The sequence below is a fragment of the Nannobrachium achirus genome (assembly GCF_963921795.1).
Source record: "Nannobrachium achirus genome assembly, chromosome: 5".
In the NCBI taxonomy this organism is placed as follows: domain Eukaryota; kingdom Metazoa; phylum Chordata; class Actinopteri; order Myctophiformes; family Myctophidae; genus Nannobrachium; species Nannobrachium achirus.
This window is the reverse complement of record NC_137814.1, coordinates 23428555-23445876: the sequence shown is the minus strand read 5'-3', so window position 1 is coordinate 23445876 and position 17322 is coordinate 23428555. Positions and strand designations below refer to the sequence as shown.

At 43.2% G+C, this 17322-nt stretch overlaps 1 protein-coding gene across 1 annotated transcript in view; it reads right to left on the bottom strand.

The window, feature by feature from the left end:
* Window positions 1-16326, bottom strand: part of colec12 (collectin sub-family member 12) — a gene marked incomplete at its 5' end in the record, with an annotated part of 47950 nt that extends 31624 nt beyond the window's left edge. Inside the window, 2 exons of the mRNA XM_080725643.1 lie at window positions 14427-14477; window positions 16230-16326. Of these exons, the coding sequence (XP_080581769.1) occupies window positions 14427-14477; window positions 16230-16326 (148 nt within the window). The remainder of the gene's footprint in view (window positions 1-14426; window positions 14478-16229) is intronic.
* Window positions 16327-17322: the final 996 nt, after the last annotated feature.

Sequence of the window (17322 nt, the reverse complement as noted above, 5' to 3'; positions counted from 1 at the left end):
TAAGACTCAATTTCCTTTTCATAATGTCTAATAAAGGAGATCAGTGGGTTGCGGTCAGCGAACAACATGTTAATGTTGTTTGCAGAAATATAACGGATGAATTGGATAACTGTATATCTGAATGGGATAATCCTCCCTCTTGGCCAGTGTTGTTGACAGAGTAGCAGCCTTTGAAAAGTCTGACTCAGGGACTTGCAGAGAATGTTAGAGAGGCAGGGGCTGACATTTCTAAAGGGGCCTTTTGGTGAAAATATTGAAAATAGCAGATCTCCAAGCTCACAACGCAACGCGTGGAGCTTGGAGGTCGGCTATTTTCAGTGTGTGATACCACACTAAACTAAGCATAATCAAGACTATACTGGAGATGTGGTGTAACGGCATGGATTTCTACAGAGAGGGACATCCTTTCAACATAAGATGCTGCATTCAAGTTGAGGAGAGTTTGGACAAGGCAATTCTCTTGAATGCTACCTTCAGGTATGGCATGGATAGGGGGAATTTTCATTTCTTTCACCATAGTAAAAACGGCATTCATGGTCTGGAGAGGGCACTTTTTACAGACAGATAAAAGGGCAAGGGCACAGCCCCCTTTGATGTATATGTGTGCACGTGCCTGGTCTGACTACAGACCATAGGGGTAAACAGAGGATCTCCATCAAGGGACAATCTCAAGAGCTTGCATGTTCAAATAAAATACGTATCATGCAATCCATATTACAGTACAAGATTTAGGGGTTGAAATAGAAAATAAAAGCCACTTGAGCTTGCTTTCCAAATATTTGAATAACTATCTGAGATTTGGGTGTGATTTCATGGCCCATTCATGTACATCTTCTACTTCTCTTGAATTTTTATAGACAAAGTCGTTCTGCAGAGTTCCTGTAATGGTGGACATTAGCATGGTTATGGACTCATGTGAGACGTTCATCAGGTGCACAAGGTGCAAATAGCTTCACAGTGGGATGGAAATCACGTAATGAAAGATGAGTAGTTCTTGGAACCTTCACTGAGAGTCTGGTTCTGACAGAGATGAATCTGTTGAAAGATCCGTGAGAGGAAAAAGAATGGAATGCTTTTTAGTCGTAACTTAACAGACCAATCACTTTGAGGGAGAGCTTTACGGCACGCTTGTTATCTGCGCAGTCAGCTGTTTCTTCGAGGTTCAGGAAGTGCTAAAAGGCACAAACAAAGCCTAAATACTAGAGAGTACAGTATGAAGGGCCTATTAAAAAGGGAGTCAAGATCCAGGGAATACGTTTATACGTGGACCTGGTTAGGTCTGGTTTTGTCATCTCATCTGCATTTGGTTAAAGAAAGACACGCTATGACAAATACAGGTCATTTATCTTAATCGCAAAAGATGAGCTGGAAAGTGACTGAGCCTCATAAACAAGACTGGGCAACTGTTATATCGTTGTTGTCGGGTGGAAACCTTGTATATCCAAAACCGTTCGTTTTGTATTTATCATTTTAAAAATTAACTAAACTAGTGAAAACAGCCGATCTACAAGCACACAACGCCTCGCACCACAAGGCGTTGTGTGCTTGTAGATCGTCTGTTTTCACTACTTTTGTGCGACGGCCTTGTATGAAGAAGCAGGGCTTTGCTTGGTGAAAAAAACATTTGAAACTTGGAGATACGAGGTGTCTGCCCGACAGTGACGACATGCCATGCCACGCCACGCAACGCCACGCCACATTGTCAGCTTTCCTGGGTTATTGCTCTGATACATCGATGAGTGTGTTAAGCCATCTGTCTCTATGTCTCTCTCTCTGTGTCTCTCTCTCTCTCTTGCTGATCAAGCGCTGGTCTGACATCACACACAATAGAAATTGTTGACTAACAAGTTGTGATTTGTGCTGACGTCAAGAGTGGCATGTCCATTTTTGGAATCAAAAGTTCACCGACAAACACACAACGCCACACATCAGCTTCCACACGTTTTGGAGCAGAAAAGTGCCGACCGCTGACCGTGTTACAGATTACTACAACTGATCCAGCTCCAACCTGCGTAGGGAAAGCAGAGGTGGTCTTGGCAAGAGACCTTTTGTTTTTAGTAATTGTGAATTAATATTCCCAGGACAAGCTGTAAAGATTGGACACGAAAAGCACCTGCATCTACATTATTAAAAAGGAATGTTCTTAAAATCTCTCTCTCTCTCTCTCTCTCTCTCTCTCACACACACACACACACACACACACACACACACACACACACACACACACACACACACACACACACACACACACACACACATGTTTAACACACACTTGTTTAATGTTCAATCAGTTCATTCACACTAGTTTGCTTATAATTTGGACAGCACAACACTCTAAACACCTTGTTTTATGACAGGACTCAAACCTCGCATGACGTAGAGAAGCACTGTTCAGGCTTTTTGGAGCTGTGTGGAACACAAGCTCCCTATACGTGGCCGTGTGTGTCTGTGGGTGGGTGGGTCTGTCTGTCTGTCTGTATGTAGCCTCTGGTGTAGCCTGACTACCCTGGGTGACCAGAGAGGTGCTGTTGAGTCTAGCCTGCCCTGAGCATCAACTGCAATACACACACACACACACACACACACACACCCCCACACACACAGGCACCACCCCCCCCCCCCCCCCACACACACACACACAGGCACCCCTCCCCCCCCCCCCCCCCCCCCACGACCACCGCTCAGTTCACACACACACACACACACACACACACACACACACACACACACACACACACACACACACACACACACACACACACACACAGCTCCACTTCGAACAGAGGTTCGATTTTTTTTTCTGGAGAACTCTGCTACCAAGGGACAAATGAACCACCACTGTGCCAAGGTTAAACTTTACAATACACGGTCATGGATTAAGCAAGTACACGTCAAACCTGAGAAGGCAAGCCATTATCCAGCCAACGAATGCACACTTCAGTCCAACACTGGTGTAATAGCTGGAATCCATTTTTTCTTTAGGGGCCAAGAAGTGCAATGTTGGTGAGTCAGCGTTTGAGAACAGTTGTGCATTGAATTCCAAAGGATCTTTGCACACACTGTTCCTACTAAAAGGAACTGTACGTGCAGCGCTTTGCAATGCCAACTTTAACCGTATTGTGCACCTGGAACAGTATATGCAGGACATTTTCAATAAGAAAAAAGCTGCCCTTTGAGACAAGAGCATTCTCGATTACCATCATTCACATGCATGTACTCTGAACAACAACATGGAGGCAATAAAGTAATTTTATTGGCCTGCGCAGAGAGCAAGTGAGAGACCCCCTGGCTCCTTCTGCTCGTGTTCCAGTGCTGGCATTTTAGAATGAGGTAATCTCGAGTAAAGTAGGCCCATGAGAACCCCAGTCAGAAAGCACAAGAGAGAGATAAGAAAAAGAAAGAAAGAAAGAAAGAAAGAAAGAAAGAAAGAAAGAAAGAGGAGGGAAGGAATATCAATATGAATATGCCATTAGTCAAGAGGAGGGTCTTCACGCTACAACAAACAAAGGCAAATGGGTAAATCAACAACAAATACAAAATAGAAAAGAAAAAACAAGCACTCTTAACAACTTAAACCATATACGTTGTTGACTGGAGTCCTCCGAAGGGTGTATAAGGATCCAGTCCTCCCCCCCCCCTCTACTATCTTTCACAGACTGTGAAAATAGCCGATCCACAAGCTCACAAAGCATTGCAATATGACACACTGTGAGTTTTTATAATAATAATAAAAAAGACTGAAATGGCAAATTGATCAGTGACTTTTGTGCCTGGACAAGTGAATGGTAAATGTACTTGTCCAGATGACACTGTGCCTCAAAAAGTTAATGTCAAGCCCTGCTACTATAGCTGGTATATATCCCCCGGTCCTCCCAACATGGCTGCCGGGGGAGGGGCAGCCCAGTGTGACACCAGCTTTGCAAGCCCAATTTTGTCCATTTGTCCTACCAGGGCTTCAGACAGGAGCTATTGGTTACATTGTTAATCTACTTATTTCTCTCGCTCGAAAATAAAATAATTCGGTACATGACATATCTGCCATAAATAGGCTACTGATAGCATCCCATCTACAATGTAATATAACAGGGAGCAGCCACTGTTGTTGTTAAAACGCAGATCTTTGAACTCACGTTTGAAATCTTGTCTCTTGCGAGAAATCAGAATCCTATTGGATTCAATGCGATGTGATGCGCAGTGCACCCACATCTGCGCAGCTTCTCTTGTAAACAAATGATGGCAGCTGTCGGCGCTAAACGAGACCGCCTGTGCAAAACAAGACCGTGGAGTCATTATGTACAACAGACATCTACCAAAAGAAATAGATTTTCGAGCGAGAGAAACAAGCAGAATAACAATATATATAACCAATCGCTCCTATCTGAAGCCGTGGTCTGGTGGGAATAAAGGACAAGACTAATATTTTTGGGAGAGAAGAACGCAAACTAAAGGTAAAATAACCTTCTAGGCCGAAATTCTCCTTTAACAATGGAGTAATGCCCAATTTGCTTCTGATTTCACACAAGAAATCCTCCCCATTAATCAATCATTACAAGACCAGTAACAAAATAAACCCCTATTTGTCCTGGGTAAATGTGCATTGTGGTGGTAAAAGGACTGAGAGGGGCACGGACAACTGGCCTAGGCTCCATTGCCTGACAGCGCATCGCAGGTTCGAGTCCCGTTCCCGACGACCTTTGCTTCATATATCATATATATATATATATATATATATATATATACTGGGGAAGGAATTCATGTCAAACATGGAGGGAAAGGGAGCGTGTCGCTGTTACCCTAACCCTAACCTCCGTGGAGTGAGTCGCTAACCCTCCGGTCGAAATGATGGTCGTTCGAAAGAGTGCGATTTCCCCGGAGGGAAATTGGCCACCTCAACAAATATGTTTGCTGTGGACGGTGTGGTAGAAGAATTCATAGCCAAGAAGAAGACACTGCAGTTTATCCGGGCGCAAAGGAACCAAAACACAGATTGTAAAACAGCTGACAACCTGCATACCATCAAGGACGAGATCTGCCAGCAGTGCCTGCCATGTCCACAGCCAATTCCATCCTCACACTGAACAGGAATTCCCAGCGGGACTATACCATCTTTTGTTCGCTGAAGCAGTTCCTCGTTGATAGTAATGTTCATCTGTTTATTAAATTACAGCATTTATCTGATGCTAGTTCCAACGTGTAACAAGGTTTATCACAACATGATTCAGATCAAAATGATAAATCCACAGCAATATAGATTCTGTTAAAATACATGCTTATGGGTTGTTATTTTTTAATTATTATATATGAAGCCCACATGCAGTGTTTGCAATTGCATGCATAACATACTGTAACCTGACTGCGCCAGATGATAGCAGCAGTGCGTTTGCCTGGCTGCATACAGCTCTGATTAACTATCATCTGGGACTGCTCCGGCAGACCCGATGTAAGGGGCGGGCCATTTTTTCAAATTATTTAGCAGGTGATTGGATGGGGCCGTCTCTCTATCACAGTCTGGGAGTGCCAACTCCAACCACTCATATTGGCTTGTCTGCATGACGTTACACCCAGAATCCGCCTCCTGGGTTTCCACGTGGTCTGCAATCAGACTCTATTGGCTCAGAGCCGCTCAGAGCCCGCCCGTAGCTGCCGCTGATTGGTCCGGCCCGGGACTTTACGAGTGTTATCAACTCTCACGAGAGATCTCAGAGGGTAAAGTAGGGCGGTACGCACTACTGCCACCATCTGACGCAAGTCAGGTTATGCATAACACAATGCCCTTAAAATGTGTACATCGATACGAGATCCAGATACCACGTATGTAGGCCAACTATTCAGAGACCTAATACTTGAATGATAGTAGAGCTAAATTAAAATTAGTACATCTAAAATACAAAAACTCTTACTGTTTGTCTTGCAAAAAAATAAAAAAAATAAACTAAAACAGCCTTTAGAACAATTAAGCCAAACCTTAGTTTTCAAAACAATTCAAAAAGTGCAAAAGTACAGGATTAGTTAGAAAAGCACACAGTAAAAAGTGAGACATCTTCAATGGCTGCATCTGTGAGACTGTGGTCTTTTATCACTCTCAGACATAAACCATCTTCCCCAGTTCACAACTGAATAGCAATTTAAATGATGATGGTGCTGTGTCTGAGGTTCGACCCCGAAGCGGAGACAATTTCAGGATTTAAGACGCTTTCCAGAATGAATTGCCTGTGTGTTAACTGTGTCTTGGAAGACACCCAAAAATAAAACTCAGCAACAACATCAAACAGAAAGACCCAACTCCCCTAATCTCCACCCCACCACAACAACATGAACCCAAATACGCTCAAACATGTTGTATCATGTGGGTTAAAAAAGCATTTCATTACGTACTTGTGCAAACCCAAAACCACTGCCAGGGGTATACTGTTCTATGCAAAGTAGTTGAGTTGTGTACGAGGGCTCCTTTACTCCGCAGACCAGCTGTGCTGTTGGGTTTAGTGTGGCCAGGCACGCTGGGTGGCCCACCATCATGGCAGATAGATACTGAATCAGCAACACTCAATGCCTGGCTCCATGACAGTATAGAGAGCCTTGGAAAAATCTGTACAGATTGGTCTTTGCTGTACACCTATCAAATCCCGCGAGCCATTTTCAAGCTTTGTCGCCCAAAGAAAACCAGTGAAACCACAATGTGGAACCAGCTTGTCTGCCAGCCAAGTGTGGCCGTGGCTACGCTTAGCAGAGATTCTGGGGCCACTGAGAAGGTGGGATGCAACTGCCTGGTAAGGCTGGCGTGGTTGTTTTGTGGTCCACATCCATAACTAGGAAGTGGGTTATATAATATGTTATTATTGACTAAATGTTCCTTCTAGTATTTGCCACATTCAAATTATCTTGATGGAAATATATCTGCTTTGCACCACAGTAGACAGTATTCAACTGCATGCTGTTTCTACTAGAGACATAACAGTTGGTTTAGGTATGCTCAAACAGACAGAGAGAGCGCGCACATTTTCCCCTGCAGCAGATGTGCAGATGTGAAAACACAAACAAATGCCTCACTTGAAACTTACATTTTGAAGCACTGGAGGGCTGAGTCACTGGAAAAATCTGATGTGGTTAACTTCCTCTCACAACTTGTGGTGCCATTTTTGAATATCTCCCTGAATAAAAGTGAGGAAACCTAAGCAAAAATAATACCGAGGGGTGCAATGGTTCGTGGCCAATATAATCACAGCCAAAGCAACAAACGCGTCGAGCCCCTGTCTTGGCCCGGCCTGAAACGGGGATGGTGCTCCAACTTAGACGTGAACAAAGAAAAAATACACATCTTTCATTTTTGCCTTCTGTCTCTTCTCAAGGACAGGAAGCGTTGAGGTTGACTTTGGCCGTTGCCAGAGCCAAAATACTTTCATTAATACATCAGACTGAAGCTGAGGCACATGCCACAGTTCTCGTGCCTGCCTGTCTTATCCTTCATTGGGAGGGCTGGAAGAAAATGGAGTCAGACAACTCCAACCACCAGTGTATGTGTTGTTCTTGCAACTCAGCCAAAGCCTGCTGTGAAGGAGAGGCTCACCGAACATCTATCATGTGAGGGAAATCATCCTATCGGATGACATTTTGTTGCAGGGGTGTCGTTATGGTTGGCCAACGTGTCCCTTGGGGACCCGTAGCCAGAACCAGCAATTCAGAGGTATGGCGAGACACTTCGAGCCCAATCTCAAACCAATAATGACCATATGTAACCACTGACTGACAGCACTGAGCAACCCGACTGAAACTTGGAATCGTGATGTGAAGTTAGCCACCTTCACTAATGCCTGCAACCTTTTTTTCCCCACTTACGTTGATAATAACTTGTTGGCCAGATAGAATAGAGGTACAGAATAATAATAACAGCTGGAACCCATGTTGATCTCTGAGCGTGATAACACGTCTTGAATAATTCACAGTCTTGAGAACACACGGCGCTGACCTGCACTCAACCTCCAATGAGACACTCCCACATCCACACTTGTCTCTGTATACTGTCTGGTAACATGTGCTGCCAAGAGCCATGCTTTAAACTTATCTGCATCTGCACTTCAGTTTTTATCAGTGGCCTTTAAGTCAAGGGTTAAACAAAGGGGTGATCTTGAGAGCAGGGGCCCACCGGGTCGACCCGCGGTTGACCCGTGCCTCAGGCATGGCCCCCAACAGGACACAGTGATTTGTGCTCTGTCTGGGAAGAATTCCTGTCTGCTTGTCATTGGTCAAGCACGGACTGACCCACTGTTCTTCTCACCAATCACGTCGGGTCATTGTGCCATAAGAGATCAACTTTAACAGATCAGGGGAATAGTTTAGTAGTTATTGAAAAAAAAAAAGAAAGAAAAGAAAACACCCTGGGGAAGTGTTGTTTTCACTTTCTTTGTATGTCCTTTTAATATGCTGTTGTTTTCTGCACGGCGGTGTAGTCGGCGTCGCTGGCTTAGCTTTTCTTTTTCACTCCTTTCAAGTTTCCTATAACTCTTCTCCTCCCACTCTCACTCTACTCATTTTTTTTTTTTTTTTTTTTTTTTTTTTCATTTTCTTTATTGAAAACACGAGCGAGTAATCTTACATCGGGACAACAGAACTCAGACTGTGTGCATGCACACCCTGGGGGGGAGAGTAATAAGCAGGAATTCAGAAAACATTCTTCTCTGGTAATAAAGTCCATGTAAATTAAAACCACTCGCTGTTTCACCCCCAAAGAAGAAGTCAAGCAATAAATGCAACTCCACAGCAGAAAATAAAACCGTTGACAACCCCCATAGGTACCCACGCCCATGCCCACTCACCCCCTCCCCCAATAAGAAAAAAAAATTAAAATAAAAACAAAACAACAACAGAAAAGCGTTCCAGGAATAGGCATTGGGAAATGGAAAGTACAGCAAAGTGTTAATAACATGAACTCCCACTTGCTATTTAAAACAACGATGGGTGTAAATCCCTTGCTCTCATTCATAAAACCCACACAATAAAATAAACCTCAAGTCTATTTTAGGTATCGGTTTAGAAAAAAAGAAGAAAAAGAAAACCCCCTAGCAAGATGTGTACAGTATGACTTCCTCTATGGTTTCTCCTAATCCTCCCCAGCCACCACCGTGTACAGTACAAGACACCATCACTGTCCCATTGTCTAAAATGCAAAACAGCCACTTTGATCATATCGATTGATAAACAACGAGATGGGGACGCACAACATTTCTCCATGGTATGGTTTTTAGCCTCTCTCATAATGAGATCAAACAGTTGTAATATTCTGCCCGAACAAGAAAAAGAAATCCTCCACTTGAAGTTGTGTTTTGAACAGTGGCGTCATGCAGTTCAGCAAAAGCTAGGGTATGGCAAAGATGGGAGTCCTCATGGAAAAGAGGCATTACATTTTGTATAACACGGTTCTATTGTGAAAATAGCAGATCTACATGCTCACAACGCCTCACGCTGCGAGGCGTTGTGAGCATGTAGATCGGCTATTTTCACAATGTCTGAAAAAAACTATTTTTGTCAGTTTTTTACACAGGTTTCTACAGTTTCTTGGACTGGATATGGCGGCCTGGAACGGTTGTTCAAGTGCAGCTAAACTTGGCATGTTGGTAAAACGTGCCACATTTAACAATAATGCATTGCACCTGTGCAGCTGACCTGCGGAACCTGGGAATATACCATTCTGTCAAGATGGGGAGAATACAAGTCTGGAGAATATAATCATAATACCTTGTTAAAGTGACCATTTCGTTAAATTTGGTGTTTGTAGATAGACAAAGAGACATTCCTGGATTTATATTTAAAAGTAAAAGTATTATTTTCCCCCTTGGCCTTTCCCCAATTGACGCCCCTGAGTTCAAACAGTTGTATTATTCTGCACCGAACAAGAAAAGAAAATCCTCCACTTGAAGTTATGTTTTGAAGGGGCCACTTTTTCCTTTTGGGAGGCAGCGCCCGGGCCCACAGAACTCACTCCCATCCCCTCCCTCCTCAAGGTATTGCTGACACAGCAGAGTGCAGAGGCTCCTCCATGCCGTCTACCTCTCCTCCCACCTCATCGCAGACATCCAGGGGCGTCACAAGGCGGGGGGGGGGGGGGGGGGGGGGAGAGTGGGACTGAGTAACTAGGGCCCAAGGTGGAACGCTGAAGAAGACCGAAGGGTCGAAACGCGTCCGTTGACTACACTCTGTCCTATTTTGAGCCGTGCACCTAAAAGCCTTGGAGTGTTGCGGGCTGTCTGCTTCATTGCAGATACCTTTCTCTCCAAGGTGGAGGGGCCCTAGTAACTTTAGCTATTGAAAAAAAGCAGATATACAAGCTCACAGCGCGGCACCGAGTGCCGCGCTGCGAGCTTGTAGATCTGCTATTTTTGGAAAAAGTTGTGAAAATGTGTGCAAATCTTTGAATATATGTATTTTTGAAGCAAACATTTGTAACTCAAATTATGCTTCTGGGGGGGTCCCTGGAATGAAATATTTTGAGATGGGGGTCCGTGGCCAAATACATATCATCTTGGGGGTCCTTTGACATGAAAATGTTTGAGCACCACACTGACATGCATGGAAACATAGGTTTCTTGCACACATTTTCACGATTTTTTCAAAAATAGCAGATCTACAAGCTCGCAGCGCGGCACTCGGTGCCGCGCTGTGAGCTTGTATATCTGCTATTTTTCAATAGTTAACATTCATGGGGGGCCCGCAGTGAATCCTTGTACCCAGGGCCCAGAATTTGGTGTGACGCCACTGCATCCATCCCTCTCCCTCCTTTCTGTGTCTCTCTAGTCTCTACACAGTAAATTCCTCTGTGTTCATTTAACTTCTACCAGTGGTGTAAAGTAACTAAGTACATTTACTTAAAGGGGAAGACCACCCATTTTCAATATTGAAATATGTCATTAATATAACTTAGAGGAGTTGTGTGGAAATAGAAAAAAAGTTCCCCCCCTTCTGTGTTGCCTAGAACTGGAGGATTGATTTTGGGGTTTGTATTGTAAAGTACAACTTGATGATCACACATTGTACTTTACAATACAAACCCCAAAATCAATCCTCCAGTTCTAGGAAACACAGAAGGGGGAGAACTTTTTTTCTATTTCCACACAACTCCTCTAAGTTATATTAATGACACAGTTCAATTTTGAAAATGGGTGGTCTTCCCCTTTAAGTACTGTACTTAAAGGAGTAGTTCACCACTTTTCAATCTGTCTTCATATAATAGGTCCTCACTAATGTTCATAATAAAATAGCACAATTTTTTTCTATTCAGTCTGGGTCTCATTAACCTGACTACCGCCCGATGGTGGCAGCGGTAGGGCGGTACGCACTGCTGCCACCATCGGGCGGTAGTCAGGTTAGGTCTCATGGGAGAGCTGTCAAATCCTTCTACCGGTGATATCATCGTTTGACAATTTGTTTTTAAATAATATTTTTGAAAAAGAATATTTAGATTTTTATCATCACGAGAACAATGGCTTCCACTTTAACATTGCAACTTTTTCAGGAATAGAAAGCCTGCAGTTTCTATTAGCTTGCATTTCCCATTGATGATGTCACCGGTAGAAGGATTTGACCCACCCACAGCTCTCCTATGAGACCCAAACTGAGTAGAAAAAAATTGTGATATTTTATCATGAACATTAGTGAGGACCTATTATATGAAGATGGGTTGAAAAGTGGTGGAGTGCCCCTTTAAGTACAGTTTTGAGGTATTTGTACTTTACTTGAGTATTTCCAGTTTTCAGTACTTTTACTTCTACTCCACTACGTCTCAGAGGCAAATATTGTACTTTTACTCCACTACAATTATTTGAAAACTTTAGTTACTAGTTACTTTGCAGATATACATTATAATTGTATAAAACATAATTAAACACTTTAGCCACATTTTATACCGTGGCTATTTGAAAATAGCAGATCTACAAGCTCACAACGCGTTGCAATGCAACACGTTGTGAGACTTTTGGTACTTTAAGTACATTTTGTATAAAAAATACTTTCCAATACTTTCGTACTTTTACTCAAGTAGCCTACATTTTGAATTTCTGACTTTTACTTGTATATCAGAGTATTTCTATATTGCAGTATTGATACTTTTACTCAAGTAAGAAATTAGAGTACTTTTTACACCACTGACTTTTACCGTTATTTTACGGTGCATATCTGTCTCCACCTTCCCTTACTGTTTCTGTCTGTTTCTCCCTCTCGTTTCTCAGTATTTTCCATCTCTCTCTCTCTCTGTCTGTCTCTCTCTCTCTCTCTCTGTCTCTCACTCTCTCTCCCAGTGGAGTCCACAGGGTATATAGACTTGCACTGAATAAACTTCCAGTATGGGCACAGGAAGGAGCTCAGCAACTTCTCAGGTTTGGAGATACTCTCAAAGGAATAATAGACCTCTCTCAACAAGCAGATGTCCAACTTAGTATGAGACACCATTTCTCTTTTTCCGTGTCTCTTCGGAGAATGGACAAGGTATTACTATACTCTGTGCATCTGTGCATCAATATGCACAAGACTGTTTTTGCAGATCAACAGCATTCCTTGTTATCGTGAAGTTCAACCCAACCAGAACAATCTGGACGAGGACAGAAAATGAGCACTCTCCCCAAAGTATAATATTGCGGTTGTAGCGGGAAACTGTTGCTGCAAAAGTGTGTGTATTCGTGGCAAACCTTGCTGTTGTGCTGCTCCTTACACCCCAGGTAGTAGTTTTCAAGATATCTTGTGTGGGACCAAATTTGGACACACGTTGCATGGCAATCCGGGAAATTCGATTTTGAGTTATCTTGGGCGCAAAGTTGACACTTTGGCCAAGGTTGTGGGGTCACCAAAACCGGTAGGGTTCATTCTCACTTGAGTGTGAATGCACTCAGTAAGTTTCATGGCAATTCATCTGGGTGTGTTATATTTTTAGATAAGTGTGGGCATTTGGCAATTGTCATATCTACCATTGACTGGAGTGTGCAATTTATTTTCTTCCAATTAGACCTTTTGGCACTAGTTTCACCAAAACCATTAGGATTCATCGACCTTAGAGAATTAAGGTTCACAGAAAATTCCCAAAGGATCCATCCAGTAGTTTTAGAGACATCCTGTTTGGGACCAAAGTGTCAGATTGACATTGCCATCTTTGTTTACTTCCATGGATTTATAGCTACGCTACTGTCATCAGAGTATGTTGGGTTTGGACCCAGGTAGACATGAACTTCTCCTATGCTTGAATGGGGAGCTTATCTCAACCAACACGCACACAACCAGCATGCACACACAAGCACACACTGCACACCACCATAATAAACGCACCCGGCCGTCACACAGGCCCATCCACTCACCTCACACGGCGTCTGTGAAGTGTTTTGTGATCCCGACGACACACAACGTGCACAGCTATCACTTCCACATGCGCTGACATATGACTGCTGAGCCCTTGTATGACACGACCACTCAAAAACACCTAGTGAACCTGAGTGACCCCTGTGACCGCTTCAACCCAAAGTCAAGAAAAATGATCTCTCCTCTGGGAAACAGTGGGGAGATGCTAGAAGTTAGAACACATCGTTCTCTAAATGCGGATGTAAAATGAAGAAAATAAAACGTAACAGGGGGGCATAGTGAAAGTTGTCTTGTGGTGTTTAACCCATTAAGACCTGAGACTGATTGTCTCCTATGATCAGTGGTTCGCAAACGTTTTCACGTCAAGGACCCCTAGAATTATATGTATTTGACCGTGGACCCCCATCTAAAAAATGATATGTATCAGACAGGGACCCCCCCAGAAGCAAAGGTTTACAGAGTTACAAATGACATGACTTTTCATAAATAGCAGATATACCAGCTCTGACTTAAAAAAACAACAAAGGAATAATATGATATGTCTGTAACGTGTCCAGTGTCTAGAAACACCCATGATACTGAGGTTTCTTCCATCCACTCTACACTCCCGACGTTTTAATACCAAGGAATAAAGAAAGAACTCAAAGGCCAATCTAAATAATCCCATTGACTCATTTCTGGTGTTACTTGAAAATGCAATGCTGCTCTGAGGCAGTGTAAGGTCATAGGAATCGTTCAGAGAAACTATGTTTTATACAAATTGTTATTCAGGTGGTGCCATAGTTTTGTGCTTTTTCTGTTTCATATGTGCCTATGGAGTGTCTCATTACTCTAATAGACCACCATGTGTGGTTATAAAGTGCACATTTGCCTTCCCTGTGTATTTTTGGTTACTTCCTGAAAGCTGAAAGCCTCTGAGTTAAAAAGGCGCAACTGAAAAACACTGAGTTAATGACATCATAGAATCATCTCCTCCCCTTTTACCATACCATACCATGTCATTTCATGATGATTTAACAACATGTTGTTTACTGCTCTCTTATGGACAGAGAATAAACATAATGAAGGACTAGAAAAGGCGAGTGGGTACTCACCAAACCTCTTGTAGCCAAAGGACTGCACCTCCTCCTCATCAGCAAATTCGTCTGGACGCAAGGACAGCAAAAAAAGAGCACAGAGAAACAATTGATGATCTCAAGGCACAATGACTTGAAAACGTGCCAAATATCACTGCACACAATACACTACAATACGAAATTATATCACAGCTAGAAGCAGTGCTCTTCCGAGCACAGGTCACCACCAGGCCAGGCGTCCTGGTGGTGCTATAATAGGCCAATGTAAAAAGGGTGGCAATCTTAGACCTTTTCATGGCAGTCGGACACTACATGCATGATTTGAGGCATTGTGTTCCAAAAATGTGTTTTGCTAAAGTCTACCTGCTGGTGGCGCTATAACAGGCCAATGTGAAAAGGGTAGCATTTGTTCCTTGACGTAGTGGGAATATGTGTGGCACATTTTACGGTAATCGCAAGCTGCGTTGATGATTTGAGGCATTTTGTTCAAAAATGGAGCTATCCTGCAAACTTTGGAAGCCAATATTAGCCAATTAGGATGGAATATGAAATATCAGATGGATCAGACTTGATCACATGACTATAGAGATACTGTGTACTGATTTGCATGATTGTTGGAGAAAATCTGATGGAGTAATAGCAAAGAATGTGTTTTACATAAGTTGTCCTCCTGGTGGCGCTATAAAAGGCAAATGGGAAAAATGCAGGGCAAAAGTTTATCCTTAGCCTCTAGGGAGTGCGCATACAAAGTTTTAAACTTATCCGTGGAGTTAAAGGTAAAAACACAAATTGCCCTGTTATAGTGCCACCATGAGGCTGATTTGAGAAGTTTGAAGTGGCATTTCTTCCTCGGCCTAGTGGGAACGTGCGCACCCAATTTAACCAAGATTGCACGCTGTGTTCATGATTTGAGACATTTTGTTCAAAACGGAGCAATCCTGCAAACTTTGGAAGCCAATTGTAGCCAATCAGGATGGAATATGGAAAATCGGACAGATCCATGTTGATCACATGACTGTAGAGATACTGTCTACCGATTTGTAGGATTTGTGGACAAAATCTCTAAGAGTAGTGTACAGAAATGTGTTTTGCAAACATCGGCCTCATAGTGGTGCTAGAACATGGCCATTTGAAAAATGTGGGGCAGAGGTTCTGAATTGGCATCCAGGGAGTGTGTGTGCTCATTTTGCCAGCGACCGGGCCAACGGTGCCAGAGATTAGCTGGTAACAAACTTGATGGACGCACACACGGACGCACGGACGCACAGACGGAGGTGAAAACATACTCTCCTCCATGCCTTCGGCTGGTGGAGACAAATATAGAGTTCACAAGCAGAGAAGTGAGTAACCATTATTATGGTTTAAATTATGACCTTTCAAAGTGAAAAAGCCACAAGCTTACTCATTGTTTTTTTAGAACTCAGCTTGACCAAATTGGCCAGCGTAAACACAGCATTTTTCCCTGAACCACATTGTGGAGAACACTTTCAAAATCAGTTTTGTTTCCGCATCGTAATCCCTCACAGTGTTTCCTACTTGTCTTGTCTTACCATGTGCCTCAGTCAGTGCACTAACTAAACACTAGAGAACAAGTAAACCTGATCTTTCGCTTTAAATAGTTGAGATCTTTTCCTGTAAAACACCCTCTTCCTGGGGTTGCAGCCATGATCTCCCATGGCCTTATACGTAGGCCGTCGGTGCGATCTTCTTTCATGTGGCTGCCATGCCCGTGGGAAAGCTGCCTTCAAGGCCGTTCCCTGTGTCATCGTGCTTGGGCCAGTGAAAATAAAGAAAGACCACATGTCCCAGAGGTCTTCTGACCACTCTCGTAGCCTACTCCAAGCGTGCCAAGGGCAGCGAAGGAGCGGGTCGTGTAGAGCACGTTTCCCAAACCGTGGGTCAGGACCCATGTTTGCATGTTGGGTTGCAGACCACATTTTATGGGTCAAGTAAGCTTGCATGCTGGTAGATTTGCTGTTTTCACTAGTTTGGGTCCCGGGCCAACGTCACATTTCTCTTTTGGGTATTGAGCAAAAAAGATTGGGAACCACTGGCGTTGATATAATAGAAACTTGACCCACCACCACTTCATATGGGGGCGTGAGGTCAGCTAATAAAAATAAAACTATGATTGTCAAACCAAGTCAGTGGTAGGAGGTGGGTCATATCTTATTGCAGTGATTTTCAAGTTTTTCAAATTTCGAGGACCCCAGTTTGATATGCCACAGACAGTTGTAGAATTGCCTAATCTAACTCAAATCTTCTCCCAACGGTACAAAAGACTTTTCAAAAGGGGGTAGAGGGCCTAATACGTAACCCTTTGGGGGTCCTTGACATGAAAATGTTTGATTATCACTGTCATAATCTACTACCCTTTATAGCAGATACACTATTATGTAGCACTGGCTCTCTCTCAGGAATGGTTTATCAGCCTTGGCGTCTGGCAAGCCTTAGTGTGTTCATAGTTGTTCTAAAGCAGAAATCCCACAAGAGACAGAGCAGAGTGAGTTGAAAGCTGACAAGAATAATCCCAGCTGTTTGAGAACTCCTGGCACTCGTGTGTTGTTTCTGTTTCTGTTTCTGTGGAACATGTTTCTGTCTCTCCCTATAACAATAAGGTCTCCGTAGGTGTGCTTGGCCTCCTCGTGGCCTTTCTGGGAAACTCGTTCCATCACATTTTGAACAGGAAACTGTGGGTGAACTGCATGTGAAATTAGAGCTGTTGAACAGTGTTCTATTTTTGATTATGCTATACTGTACTGTAGGGGTGGGCGATATGGTGATAATTATCGTTGAGACGATACAATGTCTGCACGATATGCCTTTTCAGAGATATCGTATATATCGTGATACAATTGAGGGAGCCTTGTAAGAAATCCTGTTGAATCGTTAATACAGAGATTCATTGCAGAAT